Here is a 17,223-nt window from a genome sequence, read left to right as displayed (position 1 = left end):
ATTTTCTTCAGACCATATAAGCTGATAGTGTCACGAAATGTGTGGTACCACCCATGGATTCGTTTGTCCGTTGTAGCTTTTACTTGATATTTGGTTCCTAATTGTCGCTGAACCATCAATACTGATTCACATTTGGCCAATTCATGGACCTCCCTATTGTTATTTTTTCTGTATGTCTTTTAGCTTTTGCACAGCGTTCATGTGAAGCCAATACCTAATAATAATCTTTACAACGGATGGTATTCAAGCCCATTAGGCCAGCAGAGAGATGCTGTGGGTAGTGTCGTTTACTCACCCCTGATGTATTCCACCTCCTCTGGCGTGAGCTCCACTAGTCGGGACCTGGGGTAGCCCGCAGCCTTACTGTTTGCCGCAATCCTCTGCTTCACCACCTCAGGCCAGTCTCCCTCGGCCGTGAAAATTGGGTGGTTGTACAGGCCAGACTGGAAGAGAAATTCATTAGGTAAAGGCAGTTGCCAAGTACAGAATCTTAAGCCAATCATTCTTCCGCCCATACTGTCTCAAACCTGCAAAATCTGCACTGGTGTGGAACATCAAAAATGATTATGGCAATATGTATCAGATTTGTGTTATTCTTGGAGAGAATGTTGGAAGTAGTTAAGTGTCTGATACCGCTATAGATGTGGATCTTAAGACACGTTCATGCAGGTGTGGGCATTAACCCTCTTGGAGGTGGCGTATCCCATTGTGGAAATGTATCCGTTATCAGGTGAGTCGTGCTTGACTACATGGACTTGTTCATTAGTGACTTGCTGAAACTTACGGCGACTGCAGCTGAGTCCACGGTCGCTTGTTTTCGGCATTTTCTAACAAGCTGTGCACCTACACTACTTACCAATTTGAGTCATGTAACAGCTTTTGTGCTGCACAGATTTGACCACTAGATTTTGCTGGAATTCTCAGTGATGGTGCTGCTGACACTTTCTGACAACAGAATTGCTTCTGAGTTGGAAATGGATGGTACAGACTTTTGTTTGGCCTCTAATATTTGAACTACGCTTTGTGTTTTTATGTTGTGTGTGACTTTCATGTAGCGGTTTGACTAGGGCCTCCCGTCGGGTAGACCGTTCGATGGGTGCAGGTCTTTCGATTTGACGCCACTTCTGCGACTTGCTGGTCGATGGGGATGAAATGATGATGATTGGGACAACACAACACCCAGTCCCTGAGCGGAGAAAATCTCCGACCCAGCCGGAAATCGAACCCGGGCCCTTAGGATTGCCATTCTGTCGCGCTGACCCCTTAGCTACTGGGGGCGGACACTTTCATATAGTATGAACAGGACATGAAATAAAAAGAGGTACATGGTCATGTTGACTGACTCATCTTAGCAGATACCTAAGCGAGGCTTGAAGTCGACAATTTTGCTGTCAGTAGGCGAAGGCAACACAAGTGAATACGAGATAAATGTTGTGGTAAGAGATTGATTTCTAGTATAGCCTGAGGAGTACCTTAATCTTTGGCAACATTTGCGCCATATTTAATGCACGACATTATGACAACATCTGAGTTGAGCTTCATTGTTCGTTTAGACATTCCTACTTCCGATTTGAAGCCACTGTAGAAAAAATTTGCATAGAATATGAGGCACTTGTCTTTATCAATTTCTAAAATAGCAAGATACATTCAGAAAATCTGTGGTGGTGGTAATGTGGTGAAGACCCTGTACTCGAATTCGACGGGATGTTGGTTCAAATTACCTTTATATACTCAAATTATGTTTTCCATCCAGATACGGGTTTTCCATGATTTACCTAAACTGATTAAGGTAAATGCTAGGTCAGATCCATTGAAAACGGCCCTTAGATTTCCTATACTTTCTGGACTTAGGCTTCGACTGTAATGAATCGATGGGACGTTAAACCCGACTATTTTATTTCTTTAGATTCCATTTTCAGATCCTCACAACAGCTATAAGTTATTTTACAAATTCGCAATCCTTAACGTTCATGTCGTCTGAATGTGTAAGAAGCGACAATGCCGATAGGTAACTGAATTAAGTCTGACGGAACTATTGTTTTGTGTCCAAGATAGTGAATCATGCTACAAAAATTTCGGTGTAACTTTTTAAATTAAGGCAAAAATCGCCATATATTCTAGCATTTGTAGAACCTAGCTTTGTTAAACAGATACAAATGTTCACAAAAGTAACCAAAAGACATATTTTTCGTTCTTATGCGTATTGAGTTATGCGTATAAGTCCTGTAAACGTTACTGACAAAATCATTTAGTGGGTTGTATTTCGTCCGTGTCGGTCCCGATGAAAAATGTTTTCTTATCACTATTAGAAAAATAAGACACTTGAGTATTTCTAAAAACATTGTCCCATAATGAATGAAATACAGGCTTAAGTAACATTTCTTCAGATTTAGCTACGAATCAACGTTGAATGTCTCAATATTTACTTGATGTTATGGTAATCATGTTAAGCAGAGTCTTCTACCACACTCTGAGAGAAATACACATTTTTCTTGTAATACGGTACTGCAATGCTATTGGGAAGAAAAGTTGTAAGAGTTCCTGGTACTTACATAGAATTGCATCTTGCGTTCTGCCGCCTCAATATCTGCCGGAGAGTCGGTAGCAGGTTCGTACCACATGTTGTTAATTGTGATGCCGACCTTCCCTGTGACAAGAGAGACGCATGTGAGTCATACATTCTGTACTATAGCTAAGAGTAATGATACATGAGGTGCTAATAAACAGACAACAATTAAGCAAAGTAATGTAAATAGAAAGCATTATAACATCCCTGACAGTTTCGAGGGTTGGAAATTTGTCTGTATTCATTAGACAGAGATAGGATAGCAAACCTGAGACAAATGAATAACATATTCCCAAATTTAATGCAGAGGAAGTCGAAGACGATTCAAAGTTATACAGAAACTTCGCGTAAAAGTCGAGAGCGTCTTTACTTGATACATCACTGAAATGAAATGTCGTGTGACGAGGGCCTCCCGTCGGGTAGACCGCTCGCCTGGTGCAAGTCTTTCGATTTGACGCCACTTCGGCGACTTGCGCGTCGATGGGGATGAAATGATGATGATTAGACAACACAACACCCAGTTCCTGAGCAGAGAAAATCTCCGACTCAGCCGGTAATCGAACCCGGGCCCTTAGGATTGACAGTCTGTCGCGCTGACCGCTCAGCTACTGGGGGCGGACGATACATCACTGAGGGCATTTACCATAGGTGAAATGTAGTGATTATACACTGTGTTGGGGTCTATTGTGTAACATTCGTGCTTAGTTAAACAGGTTATCCGGACCAAATATTTGTGGATTTTGTGAGTGCATACCAAATAACAGATAGCACCATCTTTAAAACTAATTGTGATGTGACTGTTCTGCGAAGCATCTTGCTTATTAGCAAAACGCGACCTTTCGTCACAGAACTTTATTCTCAGTTGTGGGCTAGACTCAGTACGTATATTACTAAATTGAAGAGTAGTTCAATAGCTTGGCGCTCGGAACAGAATTTTTTGAAATGCACTCATATGATCTGTCAGGTAAAAGGGAAGTCGGTAAGTAGGTAAGAAAATACATGTAAATCGTGCATATTTGCGAAGTCAAATGAGGAAGTGCCAATATGATAATAATACTAGGGCACTGTCAATTACCTTGGTTAAATCCATTTCTAACTTTCTTTTTGTTGTTATGACAACATAATATTTTATTTGAGTAGCCGATGCTCAGGAAAAATTATTCTAATCATCGACAAACAAGTAATTACCGGCCACATTGCAAATACTTGTTTTCTGTTCACCACTTCATTATTTATTATTTGTGTACTATTACCATATTGCAGACGTTAACCTTAATGTCTCTAGTCGCAAGTAATCGGCACGCCACCCTTTTCTGACATAAGAATGCATGTGTAAACAACTCCATGAAAACGGATATGACCACTCGCAACGGCACAATAAAATGGCACTGGAACAATGTTTACGGGGAGAAATTGCGCCGTTATTTTATAGGTTCGGAGTCTGGCACAATCTACGTACAAACTTCAAACTAATACGACAGGTTTCAAATTATGCTTTTAGCAAATTTGCTTCATTCTTTATGAATAGTGCAATACGTACGTTAACTCTGTTGGCAACTGTGCTGGCGTCTAAACTCGATCATATACTTTCTGATCAAAAGTGTCCAGCCATTCCTATGTAATGCCGAACTGACTGCTAGATGTCGTGAGAGATGGACCCTTCAGTATAAAAGGAAGCGGGGAATACTGTGCTTCCGACCCAACCAACACCTTCAATGGACTCAAGGACCCACAGAGAGCCCAAGTCCCTTTGCAATCGAATACACGATAAAGTGAAACTATTTATCACACCTTGCCACTCCAGAAAAAAATCGCCAAAGGCGATAACTCTCTGGACACAAAATGCCACAAAAAAAAGAACTATGCTTCCGGTACAGAAGCATTAACAACAGAATAGGTAGAACATGGGAGCTCTTTGATTTCAGACGTAGACTAGTCATTGGATGTCACCTGAGTAACAAATCCATCAAGAACATTTCAAACGCTCTGAAACCGCCAAAGTTTTCTGTCGGGGTTGTGACTGTGAAGTGGATACGTGAAGAAACAAACAAAGCAAACCAAGACGAGGCAGAGATCATACTCTGACCTACAGGGACGTCTGTCATTCCAAGGCTGTCGTAACAAATCGCATGAAACCAGCTGAAGGAGTCGCTCGTGAACTACAGAGTACTACCATCAGTCCACCTAGCACAATGACTGTGCATAGGGAGTTAAAAAATGAAGTATAGTGGTCTGGCAACTCGTCATGAATCACATATTTCGTTAGTTAATGGTAAGCTACGTTTGTGTTTGCGAAAGGAACAGCGCCAATGTACAGCGAATGACTGGAAATGAGTGATTTTGAGTGATGCATCACACTGTTCACTGTGGAAATCCTATAGATCGGTTTGGGTTTGGCGAATGCCTGGCAACGTTACCTGCCAACAAGTGTAGTGCCAACACTGAAGTACAAGGAAGTGGTGTTATGGTATTGGGTGTTGTTCGGGGTTAGACTGTGGTCCCGTTATTGTGCTTAAGAAAATGCTAAATGCGGAAGGATCTGAACACATTTTGGAGCTTTTTGTACGGCGTTAAGTAAAGGGACAGTTCGAAGACGATGTATCAGTATGACAATCCGTCATGTCATAAATCTGCGTGTCTGCGGCAAAGATCTGTGGATAGCCACATTCCTGAAATGGATTGGCCTGCCCAGAGTTCTGATCTGAATACTCTGGAACACATTTGGAATGAGTTAGGACACCGACGTTGCTTGAGAACCCAGAGTCAAAAATCCATACCACATGTGGTTTCGGTCTTGAATGAGTTACCGTTCTTCCATAGACATTGAAACACTGCATTGATAGTATCATCAGCAGAATCAAGCCGCCATAAAGGTGAAGGGTGGACGCAGCCCATATTACTGTGCATTAAAAGGTGTCCATATACTATTGATCAGACAGTGTAATTAGTGATCTGGCAGTGCCGGCCGGAGTGGCGGAGCGGTTCTAGGCGCTGCAGTCTGGAACAGCGCGACCGCTACTGTCGCAGGTTCGAATCCTGCCTCGGACATAGATGTGTGTGATGTCTTTAGGTTAATTAGGTTTAAGTAGTTCTAAGTTCTAGGGGACTGATGACCTCAGATGTTAAGTCCCATAGTGCTCAGAGCCATTTGAACTTTTTTTTTTTTTTTTTTGCCGTCCAGATCAGTGGTTATCGGATTATGTTCCGCAGAATATCTCTTTCATAAAGGTACTGTTGTGATTCAGTGAGAAAAATGGGGGAATTGAAAACAAATTAGACAAAATTTGATTTGAATATTAGGAAGAGACTTGTTTGGTACTAGGAGATAAGCTTATTAATCCGTACTACATTGTGCTACATTCTGTAACATGAGTTATCGAGGTGGGCTGTGCAAAAATGCTGGAGTTTAGTGCGTAGCGATAGTGACAGGTAGGTTAGGAAGCATATGGGGGCAGTTGTTTTTGACTAGTTCCTTATGTAAACGGGACAGAGTAGGAATAGGCTAATATTGAAGGACTATGGTTTGTATAATCATGTGCGTACACATATCTAGTTGTAGAGTGAGTGACATACAAGCAATGTACTGTGGTTGTGAAGTGATTGCTAAAAGCAGATTCAGGGCTACGGATATTGTAAAATAAATGGGCAGTGCTCAACCAGTCAAAAGTTATTTGCCTCAACATTCTAGATCCCCTGGCACATGACTTTCGTGAAATGGTACTTATACTTCCAGTAAACACGACTCCTTAAGACGATTTCACGACTTCATTTGTCGTTTCTCCATCGACCCGTAGTTAAGTTTGGGTATCATGCGGCTCACGTTTTCTCCACACCTCGCCAACCGTAGCACCTGCCGTGATGATGGACAATGAGTGTTTACCTTTCTGGGTCTCTCGGTACTTCTCGTCGTAGAGGCGGTAGGCGCCGGCGTGTGCCATGAGCACGGTGTAGGCCGCCATGTAGTCTCCCACGCCTGACGAGTTGATGCCCGGGGCGAACGTGTAGCCTCCAGAGTAGCCGCCCACGAAACTGGCCGGCTCGTTGAACGTCTGCCACCACTTCACCTGCACGCACAACATGTAGTTGGTAGATCCTTTGTTTCCACAATTTACTTCAATACGTATCTACTTACTCGAGTCGTATATTAGACTGATAAATATTCGACATTGTCAAAATAAAAAAACTTGAGTGACATCAACACAGATACGGTAATATGGACAGAGTTTGAGATGAGGTCATATGTAGGAATTAGTGAGGGCTTAACTAAGTGGAGGAGGAGGGCATCTGTCAAGGTATGGCACCGTTGGGCTCTGCAATAAGTGGGATATACCCCATGCAGCGCAATAAAAACGAAGAGGATTAGGTTTGAACATCTCTAAAATAACGATATGATTCAAGACGAAGCGCAGGCTCGAACTGCGGAAGGAAATCGGCCGTGTGATTTCAAAGTAACCATCCGCGCTTTCGCCTTAGTCAGTTAAGGGAAACCATGGATAACTTAAAATTGGTTGGCCGGACAGGAGTTGAACTGAAAGTAACAACATCTACTCGAGCAGTTAGCAACAAACTACTGGTGTATTTCAGTGATCCGATCTATCACTTCTCATTTATCTCCCACAGTTAGCTGAGGTACCAGCCTTACTTTCACTTCTGTATCTACAATTCCACCCTATTGCAACCAGTGAGATTCCTACCTAAGTTCTAAAATATCAAACAGGTATAGTAAATGTTAATTGAGATGCTACTCTCCCTAGCTGTGCATCCATGTGCAACTAGTAGACCACCAAAACGCCTAAGGCTCGATTGAGAACTTACTTACAGTCTCCACCTAGTAACCACCCAAGAAAAAACAATAGAAAAGGTAGAACAGAAATTAAATAATATTAACTTTTGCCCTACTGTCCGGTTATTAGCTCCAGCATAATATTGACCATGAATATCAAAGTCCAGTATTACTTTACTTCATTACACTCTACCCACATACCCTGTCGCCGTAGTTGTCGTACAGTACTCTCGCGTACTCGACAAAGTAGTCCGCCAGTCTGGGGTTGGGCCAGCCCCCGATGTCCTGCAGTGTCTGTGGCAGGTCCCAGTGGAACATCGTCACCTGCAACAAACGTAACAACACCGTGTGACATCACATTTGATTAGTGATCTAATGTCAAGGAACAGAAGCCGGATCACCGAGGTTGCTCTTACCACTGGAGTGATGCCGTTGGCAATGAGACCGTCGATGAGCTTGTTGTAGTAGTCGATTCCCTCCGGGTTGATGTTGTTGACGTCTCCAGTGGGGAGGACTCTGGGCCATGATACGGAGAAGCGGTATGCGTCCACCTGCCGCATAAAAATAATATCAGCTTCAATTAAAACACCAGCTCCCGTTGATATTGTCCCTACACACCTTCCACGAACTTCAGCTGCAGCAATACTTTCCGGAAATCAGATTTTGCCACTATAAAATTATAACTTAATAATACTCTCCAACTCATCTTCATTACATTTCTAGAACAAGCCGATCAATAAGCTAGATACAACTCAAAACCACACTGCAATGAATATAAGATTTCAATTTTTATGTATTGTTACCTGGCTACGTAAGTCAGTCCGAAGGCCAGAGAAAGGCAACGGCACATCACCTTCAATAAGACGACGCCTGGTGATGCCCTGTGGTGTTCAAACGAATCTTATGGATGATGATGAACAAAAATGTTCAGAGTAATTCAGGAATACATAAATTCAAGTCGCTGAAGAATGAAATAAATAGGAAACGAAGAGAAGCTAAGAAGAAATGGCTCCATGCAAAATGTGAAGTCGAAAAAGAAATTATTGATTGAAGATCTGGTCAGCACACAGGAAAATCAAAACAACCTTCTGTGAAATTAAAAGCAAGGGTGGTAACATTAAGAGTGCAACGAGAATTCCACTGTTAAATGAAGGGGAGAGAGCGGATAGGTGGAAAGAGTACGCTGAAGGCCACTATAAGGGGGAAAATTTGTCTGATGTGATGGAAGAAGAAACAGGAGCCGATTTAGAAGAGATAAGGGATCCAGTATTAGAATCAAAATTTAAGAGAGCTTTGGAAGCCTAATAAGGCAGAAGGGATAGATACTGTAACATACGACCAGAATTTCTAAAATCATTAGGAGAAAAAGCAACAACACAGCTATTCACATTGGTGTGGAGAATGTATGAGTCTGGCAACATACCATCTGACTTTCGGAAAAATATCATCCACACAATTTAGAAGACTGCAAGAGCTGACAAATGCGGGAATTATCGTACAATAAGCTTAACAGTTCATGCATCAAAGTTGATGACAAGAATAATATACAGAAGAATGAAAAAAATTGAGAATGTGCTAGATGACGATCAGTTTGGCTTTAGAAAAGGTAAAGGCACCAGAGAGGCAATTATGACGTTGCGGCTGATAATGGAAGCAAGACTAAAGAAAAATCAAAACACGTTCGTAGGATCTGTCGACCGCTAAAAAGCGTTCGATAATGTAAAATGGTGCAAGATGTTCGAAATTCCGAGAAAAATTGGAGTAAGCTATAGGAAGGTACCGCTAATATACAATACGTACAAGAGCCAAGAGGAAATAATAAGAGTGGACGACCAAGAACGAGGTGCTCATATTAAAAATGATGTAAGACAGGGATGTAGTCTTTCGCCCCTACTATTCAATTTGTACATCGAAGAGGCATTGATGGAAATAAAAGGAATTTCAGGAGTGGAATTAAAATTCAAAGTGAAAGGATATCAATGATACGATTCGCTGCTGATATTGCTATTCAGAGTGAAAGTGAAGAAGAGTTACATGATATGCTGAATGGAATAAACAATTTATTGAGTACAGAATATGGATTGAGAGTATATCGAAGAAAAACGAAAGTAATGAGAAATAGCAGAAATGAGAACAGCGAGAAACTTAGCATCAGGATTGGTGGTCACGAAATAGATGAAGTTAAGGAATGTTGCTACCTAGGCAGCAAAATAACTAATGACGGATGGAGCAAGGAGGACATCAAAAGCAGACAAGCCCTGGCAAAAAGGGCATTCCTGGCCAAGAGAAATCTACTAGTATCAAACATAGACCTTAATGTGAGGAAGAAATTTCTGAGAATGTGCTTCTGGAGCACAGCATTGAATGGTAGTGCAACATGGACTGTGGGAAACCGAAACGAAAGAGAATCGAAGCATTTAAGATGTGGTGTTTTACGCGAATTTTGGAAATTAGGTGGACTGATTAGGTAAGGAATGAGGAGGATCTGTGCAGAATCGGAGAGGAAAGAACTATGTGGAAAACACTGAAGACGGCCGCTGTGGCCGTGCGGTTCTAGGCGCTTCAGTCTAGAACCGCGCTGCTGCTACGGTCGCAGGTTCGATTCCTGCCTCGGGCATGGATGTGTGTGATGTCCTCAGGTTAGTTAGGTTTAAGTAGTTCTAAGTCTATGGGACTGTTGATCTCAGATGTTAAGTCCCATAGTGCTTAGAGCCATTTGAACCATTTTTGAAAACACTAGTAAGGAGAAGGGACAGGATGGTAGGAGATCTGTTAAGACATCACTGAATGGCTTCCATGGTACTAGAGGGAGCTGCAAAGGGCAAAAACTGTAGAGGAAGACAGAGTTGGAATACATGCAGCAAATAACTGACGACATACGTTGCAAGTGCTACTCTGGGATAAAGAGGTTGGCACAGGAGAGGAATTCATGGCGGGCCACATCAAACCAGTCAGAAGACCATGACCCAACAAAAAATGGATGATGGCAGCTTTACTTTCTTTTATCTTCTTATCGCTAACGAGGATTCTCTCTGATATATCCAAGCAGCCTTTTTCTCCACCAATATAATATTATGTACAATTCTGTGACGCACGTTATTGATTCAGCTCCGTCTTACAAAAACTAAACTCCGCCTGAACAGGCCATGAAAGTCCAACCGACCGGCAGCCGTAGTACCCTCAGCCCACAGGCGTCACTGGATGCCGATGTAGAGGGGCATGTGAGCAGAACATTGCTCTCCCAGCCGTATGTCAGTCTACGAGAACGGAGCAGCTACTTCTCGATCAAGTAGCTCGTTTGCCTCACAAGGGCTGAGTACACCCAGCTTGCCAACAGAGCTCGGCAGCCTGGATGGTCACCCATCCGAGTGCCAGCCCAGCCCGACAGCTGTTAACTTCGGTGATGTGACGGGAACCGGTGTTACCACTGCGGTAGAATCATTGGTTCCACCCCATCATTGCTTCTTTCTACATACTCCTCATTATTTATGGTTTTTTTCAGTCTCCATTCCTCTTTCTTTATCTTTCCTTTTCCTATGTCACTATTTTTCTGACGATGTCATCAGTCAGTTGCGACTGACTCTACCAGTTGTTGCCATGGCTATTGCTAATAACCAGTTGCTGTTAGCTGGCGTAAGTACAGCGATATTAAAAATGTTTTTACGACATTTTGATGTTACTCATAATTAGATATGTTAATACATTCTTTATAATCACCATTATGATTATTGTTATTTGCTTCATCATTGCCATTCTTGAGATGCTAGGAGCCCTATTGCAGATACTGTGTCCATCGTTAAGAAGGGATGCTTGAATGACAGTGAGGGATAGCCTGAGAACCAAATAATTGGCAGCGAGAGTAAGTACACAAATAAAATAAACGCTATCGAAATAAAATCGACAAAATTTTAAGGAAGTCATGTCCCAGACGGCCCAGTAAGATTACTGCACTCTCAAATACACGAGTGATGCTTAACAGACTTAGTGGTGCTTCTCTGATGCTTAACCGTGAAATTGTGTGGGCGGTTGTCGTTAGTATGCAATAAATATCTACAAATGCATTAGGAATCTTTAAACGGTTACGTATTCTCCATCTGGTTCATAGTTTCGAGCGTTTTACAAAAATACCTTCCAACTTTTTGAACGTTTTCATCTCTGCACAATAAGGTCTACGTTCAGTTCCAGCTATTCTACCACAAGTTATTTTAAGAATTATTCCCTTAAAGAAAAGGTAATTAATTGATTCTCCGTCAGTGCTTAGCAAAACATACCAATGATATCAAATAAGCAACATTTTTGCATCTGAAACTTCCTGACAGATTAAAACTGTGTGCCCGACCGAGACTCGAACTCGGGACCTTTGCCTTTCGCGGGCAAGTGCTCTACCATCTGAGCTACCGAAGCACGACTCACGCCCGGTACTCACAGCTTTACTTCTGCCAGTACCTTGTCTCCTACCTTCCAAACTTTACAGAAGCTCTCCTGCGAACCTGCAGACCTAGCACTCCTAAAAGAAAGGATACTGCCGAGACATGGCTTAGCCACAGCCTGGGGGATGCTTCCAGAATGAGATTTTCACTCTGCAGCGGAGTGTGCGCTGATATGAAACTTCCTGGCAGATTAAAACCGTGTGCCCGACCGAGACTCGAACTCGGGACCTTTGCCTTTCGAGGTACTGGCAGAAGTAAAGCTGTGAGTAGCGGGCGTGAGTCGTGCTTCGGTAGCTCAGATGGTAGAGCACTTGCCCGCGAAAGGCAAAGGTCCCGAGTTCGAGTCTCGGTCGGGCACAAGTTTTAATCTGCCAGGAAGTTTCATATCAGCGCACACTCCGCTGCAGAGTGAAAATCTCATTCTGGAAACATCCCCCAGGCTGTGGCTAAGCCATGTCTCGGCAGTATCCTTTCTTTCAGAAGTGCTAGTTCTGCAGGTTCGCAGGAGAACTTCTGTAAAGTTTGGAAGGTAGGAGACGAGGTACTGGCAGAAGTAAAGCAGTGAGTAGCGGGCGTCAGTCGTGCTTCGGTAGCTCAGATGGTAGAGCACTTGCCCGCGAAAGGCAAAGGTCCCGAGTTCGAGTCTCAGTCGGGCACACAGTTTTAATCTGCCAGGAAGTTTCATATCAGCGCACACTCCGCTGCAGAGTGAAAATCTCAGTCTGGATTTTTGCATCTGTTACTCGTCTTTATTTGATCACTAACCTCATTTTGGATGTCAGGTGACAACTGTCACATCCCATTTTATTATTTGTGATATTCAGTTGTCACCAGGTGATGGCATGCGATGGAGAATAACAGTTAGTGATTAAATACATAATATTTCCAAAATATCAGTAAAGTGTCTGCTTTTCTGTTAGTAAGTGGCACAAATACCTCGATTCTTTAAAGAATCTTCTTCAAACTTCTGATTACTGTACAAGTTAATCTTTTAAATATCTGACTTTAAGCGTGTAAGCGTCAAAAGTGCAGGGACGCATTAAAATTATGTTTGAAGTTTGTTGGAGGTCGCAAAGCTCCTTCGTTATCAAACACTGGATGGGTATAGTGTAGGTAAATTTGAGCTCCTATTTAAGCAAAGGCAAGTTTTGCACGTATTTCAGTGTTTGTGATGTCATATGTCCTGAAGCATGTGTCGTACAATGGCGTAATTTCCAAGTACATTCAGTGGTATATGTGGATACTGTGTACAAACAGAGCCAGTAGTTAAGAAATAATAAACTAAAGCGTTATGCCTGATGTGGCGGTTTTATTGCATGAACAGTGGAAATATAGTAATCGATAAACTTTTTCCATTTCATCATTTCGTGGGGGGTGTCTGAGAAAAAGTTTGGTAGAGTTTTGAAAATATATGTTACGTTTGCGCTAAGTGGTCTCGTTGTCAGATAGTAGATGAATGAAGTCTGGATAATTGCGCGCCGTGCCTATTAATGAGTAGATTATTAGAATACTTAAAATGTTTATATTCGGTCAGTGATTTATGAAATATTGAAAGTCAAAATTTTATTGTCTTGGAGGCTGTAAGGTAGACTACCAGCTGCTGTCCCCGTGCACCGTGTTACTTTTTTAGTAATATACAGAGTCCCCAGAAACAGTGTGAAGAGCTTGTCAGGTTGTTGCCGGGGTTGGTTGTGCAGGAAATAATTATTAAGAAGAAAATTCAATATGTTGCGCCGTTTCGGAGTTCATTAGAATTGAACTTAGCCAACCACGCCGTTGGGCGCGCAGGTTGAAGCGGTCAGCCAGACGCAATTAATAATAAAATTAAACACCTACTGCCGCCCTTATGACGTCATTTATTGTACAGCTATCAGTTTCGGCGCTTCAGTGCACCTTCTTCAGGCCTTAGCTGATGCTGACGGGGTTAACACCATCTGTACACACGGTGTATCAGGGGCCAACACAACTGGTTTACGCAGATTACCTGTAACTGTGATGTTGTCTCTCCAACCATCAAATGCCAATTGTCAATTGACAGTTGGTGGTTGTAGAGACAAAATCACAGTTTACTAGTTTATGCAGACTATCTGTAACTGTGATGATGTGTCTCCAACCATCAACTGACAACTCAGTTTACACGACTGGTTTATGGAGACTACCTGTAACTGTGATATTGTCTCTCCAACCATCAACTCTGTCAATTGAGTTGACAGTTGATGGTTGTAGAGACAGCATCACAGTTTACTGGTTTACGCAGACTACCTGTAACTGCGATGTAACTCAGTTGACAGTTGATGGTTGACGAGACAACATTACAAACCAGTTATACCAGTTAGTCACTGATGCATCGTGTGTACAGATGGTGTTATCTCCTTCAGCATCAGCTAAGGTCTGAAGATGGTTCACTGAAGCGTCGAAATTGGTATATGTACAATAAGTGACATCATAAAGGCGGATGTAGGTGTTCCATTTTTTTACAATAGCGAATGGCTGTAGTCCCTCTGGCTCCAATCACAAGGATGGACATACGGAAACTAGACGCAACTAGTGTCAGTTATTGTCGTAGCATAGATGAATAGCGCGCGGGATTGCTCAGCCTTAGACTCGGATCGACTCTTACCACCGTCCCATGACCAATTTTTGTATACTGTCTTGTTCAGTTTTAAGGAAACCAAACGAAGAACATGTTGGCGATACAGTCTCCGGTGAGCCGCTTTACTTTGCTTGTGCAACGGCCTGATTGGCTAACATCAATGCTAATTAACTCCGAGACGGTGCAAGCTATCGATTTTTTCTCCAGATCAATTATTTCTCAGTACAATCTATCCTGAAACACCCTTAGACGTTTTTCGGAATGTTTAAGACGACCCTGTATAACGTGGACTCTAACAGATCTTCGCTATCAAAAGAATCTTCGCGAAGATTAATCACTGCTCTGGGCTGACACGGAACCTGTCTCTTTGTCCCTGGTGCGGACCCTGCTCCACCAGCTGAACTATCCGTTGGAGCCTATTTAACTGACGCAAAGCCTTGCTCTATAATTACTAATCTCGTAGTTCTGCGACTTGTCTGCTAACCTCCCTGCGTTTACTGGCCGGAAGGCTATGGTACAGAATGACAGATTTACTGCTAAGGAATGGTGTTATGATGCGAGTCGGTAACCGTTATGTTCCGAGCAACCACATGTTACGTCCTCGCTGCTAATGATAAACGGGAGGAATGAGACAAAGGATCTTCTGCCGTTGGAATCTGTACAGGCAAGCAGAAGATTAATTGACGTATGTGCACTTTAGATAACTATAATTTACTCGACTTGTGCGAAAGAACTGCTACATTGTTAACAACTTGCGACAGCCGTGGCTAAATATAAGCAGAGGCCGCGCACGGACGTGCATCTAGGTATACTGAATATTTGTCGGTAGGGCCAACTATTAACATTTGGGTGCACGTTTGGTACCAACTAGGGACAAGAAGCTATCTTGACTAGAAAACTGGTACGTAGGTGACCGCCGCTTATAACACCGTCCTGGCCTTCTTCATTTGTCGGCGGCCTGGAGGTTCTTTATTGGCGTTGATATTCAAAGTGCTGGCTGCGGCGCCAGCAGGAATTTTCGAGGCGCCGGCTGCTGCAGTGTCGAGCGGCTACGATACTGCAAATAGTATCAGAGCGGAATGATTCGTTCATCAAATTATAATTAATCGAGGAACCATCATCGTGGATACTGTCTCCATAAAGTTTGTATTGTTTTTAGTAGAAATCTCTTCCATACATTACTCGTGATACCGTACGTAAATTGATTTGACGCTCGACGCGGATTTGACATCCTTTTCATTTCCTTGATTAGTGCTTATACAGGGTGAACATTAAAGAAACAGACAAACTGCAGGGCCGGATTCTTGACTGGAAATGGAGCAAAAAAGGTTCTATGATCACGTGTCTGGAAATACTTCATTGCCACTGTACGAGTAGATGGCGCTGACGAATGACAGTTACTCTGTCATTCGTCAGGGTCGGTAGAGCTAACATATAACAATTGGGTGAACGTTCCGTACCAACTACGGACACGTGTGTTCCTTGTGTGTTTCAGGATGTGTTATTGACGCAGCGTACTGTAAACATCAGAATGGTCCGCAATTCATGTCGGCAACAAGCCGAGATGCTCTTTGTGTACGGCCAAGCAGATGGAAACAGCCGAGAGGCAGCAGGGCTATACATGTACGCTCGCAGACACCAATCACGTCAAACATTTCAAGCCCTTTTTTGCTCGTTTGTGTGAGAATGGGTCGTTTCAGACAGACGAACGTGTAGGGAGGCGCAGACTGTGCGTATAACAGATTTGGAGGACCACGTTTTGCAGATATTGAGAGGAAACCTAGTACATGCTCCAGCCAAGTAGCCAACATGATGTAAGCCAAAGTGCGATTATTTGCATCCTGCATGACAACCGCTGCTATCCCTATCACCTGCAATCCAATGGCAGCCATTTTGAACATCTGTTGTGAAGCGGATGTGATGCAGCTCTGTACTGTCTTCCGGGACGATATGTTATCGTTGCGTGCACACTGTCCGTTTCCCGGCACATGTTCATAGGTCCTTTTTTCCTCCATTTACAGTCAAGAATTCGTTAGTGTGACAAATAGCTAGCCCATCCACTGTTAGCGGAAGCTATAAGCTGAATAACTTTCCTAATTTTCAGCATATCTGCAAAATATAAGTTAATGACAGAAATCCTTAAGAGTGCACTACAAGCATAGGCTCTTGACAGGCTGTTACTAACTTCGAAAATGTGACGCTTTGGTTTGGATATTAGTAAATAATGAATCAGAAATCAAATTACATATAATTTTAAAACATATTTTGATTTTGTAATCACTGCTTATGTCCTAAAGTTAATACCACTACAAACAACACTCACGTTCATATCTTTGGCGAGCTGTATGTCTATCTCGTACTTGTGGTAGGAGTCACACGCCACGTCGCCGTTGCTGCCATCGGTGGTGATGTTGGGAATCGTGTGGAACATGCGGTCGTAAATGCCCTCACCCTTGCCTGTAACACAGATTGAACACCATTTGACATAGCGGAACACTGGACTATGGTTGCACAAGGGAAGCTTTTGTTCGTTTCCGAGGTGCACACATTTATCAAACCACGCCACAGTGCATAGATTCCTACAGCATGAATTCAAGATACTGACAGAGTTACGAAACCCTGTGATAAAGTGCTTCGAATAAGAATAATATTTCGTTTTACTAAACGAATTCCGATTGGAGGAGCGTTAGTGGATCAAACGTATGCTGACCAAATAAGAAAATAGATATTTTTGTTCTGTGCTGATAACATTTGACACTTCTCTGAGCCATGATAAGGCCTGTGATTCGCTGTGGTATGGACTCTGTAGTTTAGAATGTAGAGAGACCAACACGAAAAACTCAAGCGGGTA

The 17,223-nt window shown here is 42.7% G+C and overlaps 1 protein-coding gene across 1 annotated transcript in view; it reads right to left on the bottom strand.

Moving 5' to 3' along the window:
- LOC126413069 (myrosinase 1-like) overlaps positions 1 to 17,223 on the bottom strand; it is a 33,098-nt gene that overhangs the window by 11,086 nt on the left and 4,789 nt on the right. Inside the window, exons 2-7 of the mRNA XM_050082966.1 lie at positions 16,696 to 16,829; positions 7,766 to 7,900; positions 7,551 to 7,673; positions 6,447 to 6,630; positions 2,553 to 2,647; positions 296 to 443 (exon numbers count right to left, since the gene is read on the bottom strand). Of these exons, the coding sequence (XP_049938923.1) occupies positions 296 to 443; positions 2,553 to 2,647; positions 6,447 to 6,630; positions 7,551 to 7,673; positions 7,766 to 7,900; positions 16,696 to 16,829 (819 nt within the window). The remainder of the gene's footprint in view (positions 1 to 295; positions 444 to 2,552; positions 2,648 to 6,446; positions 6,631 to 7,550; positions 7,674 to 7,765; positions 7,901 to 16,695; positions 16,830 to 17,223) is intronic.

This window comes from Schistocerca serialis, chromosome 7 (assembly GCF_023864345.2).
Source record: "Schistocerca serialis cubense isolate TAMUIC-IGC-003099 chromosome 7, iqSchSeri2.2, whole genome shotgun sequence".
NCBI lineage: Eukaryota > Metazoa > Arthropoda > Insecta > Orthoptera > Acrididae > Schistocerca > Schistocerca serialis.
The sequence above is the reverse complement of the archived record's forward strand: the minus strand, read 5'-3'. Positions and strand labels throughout refer to the sequence as shown.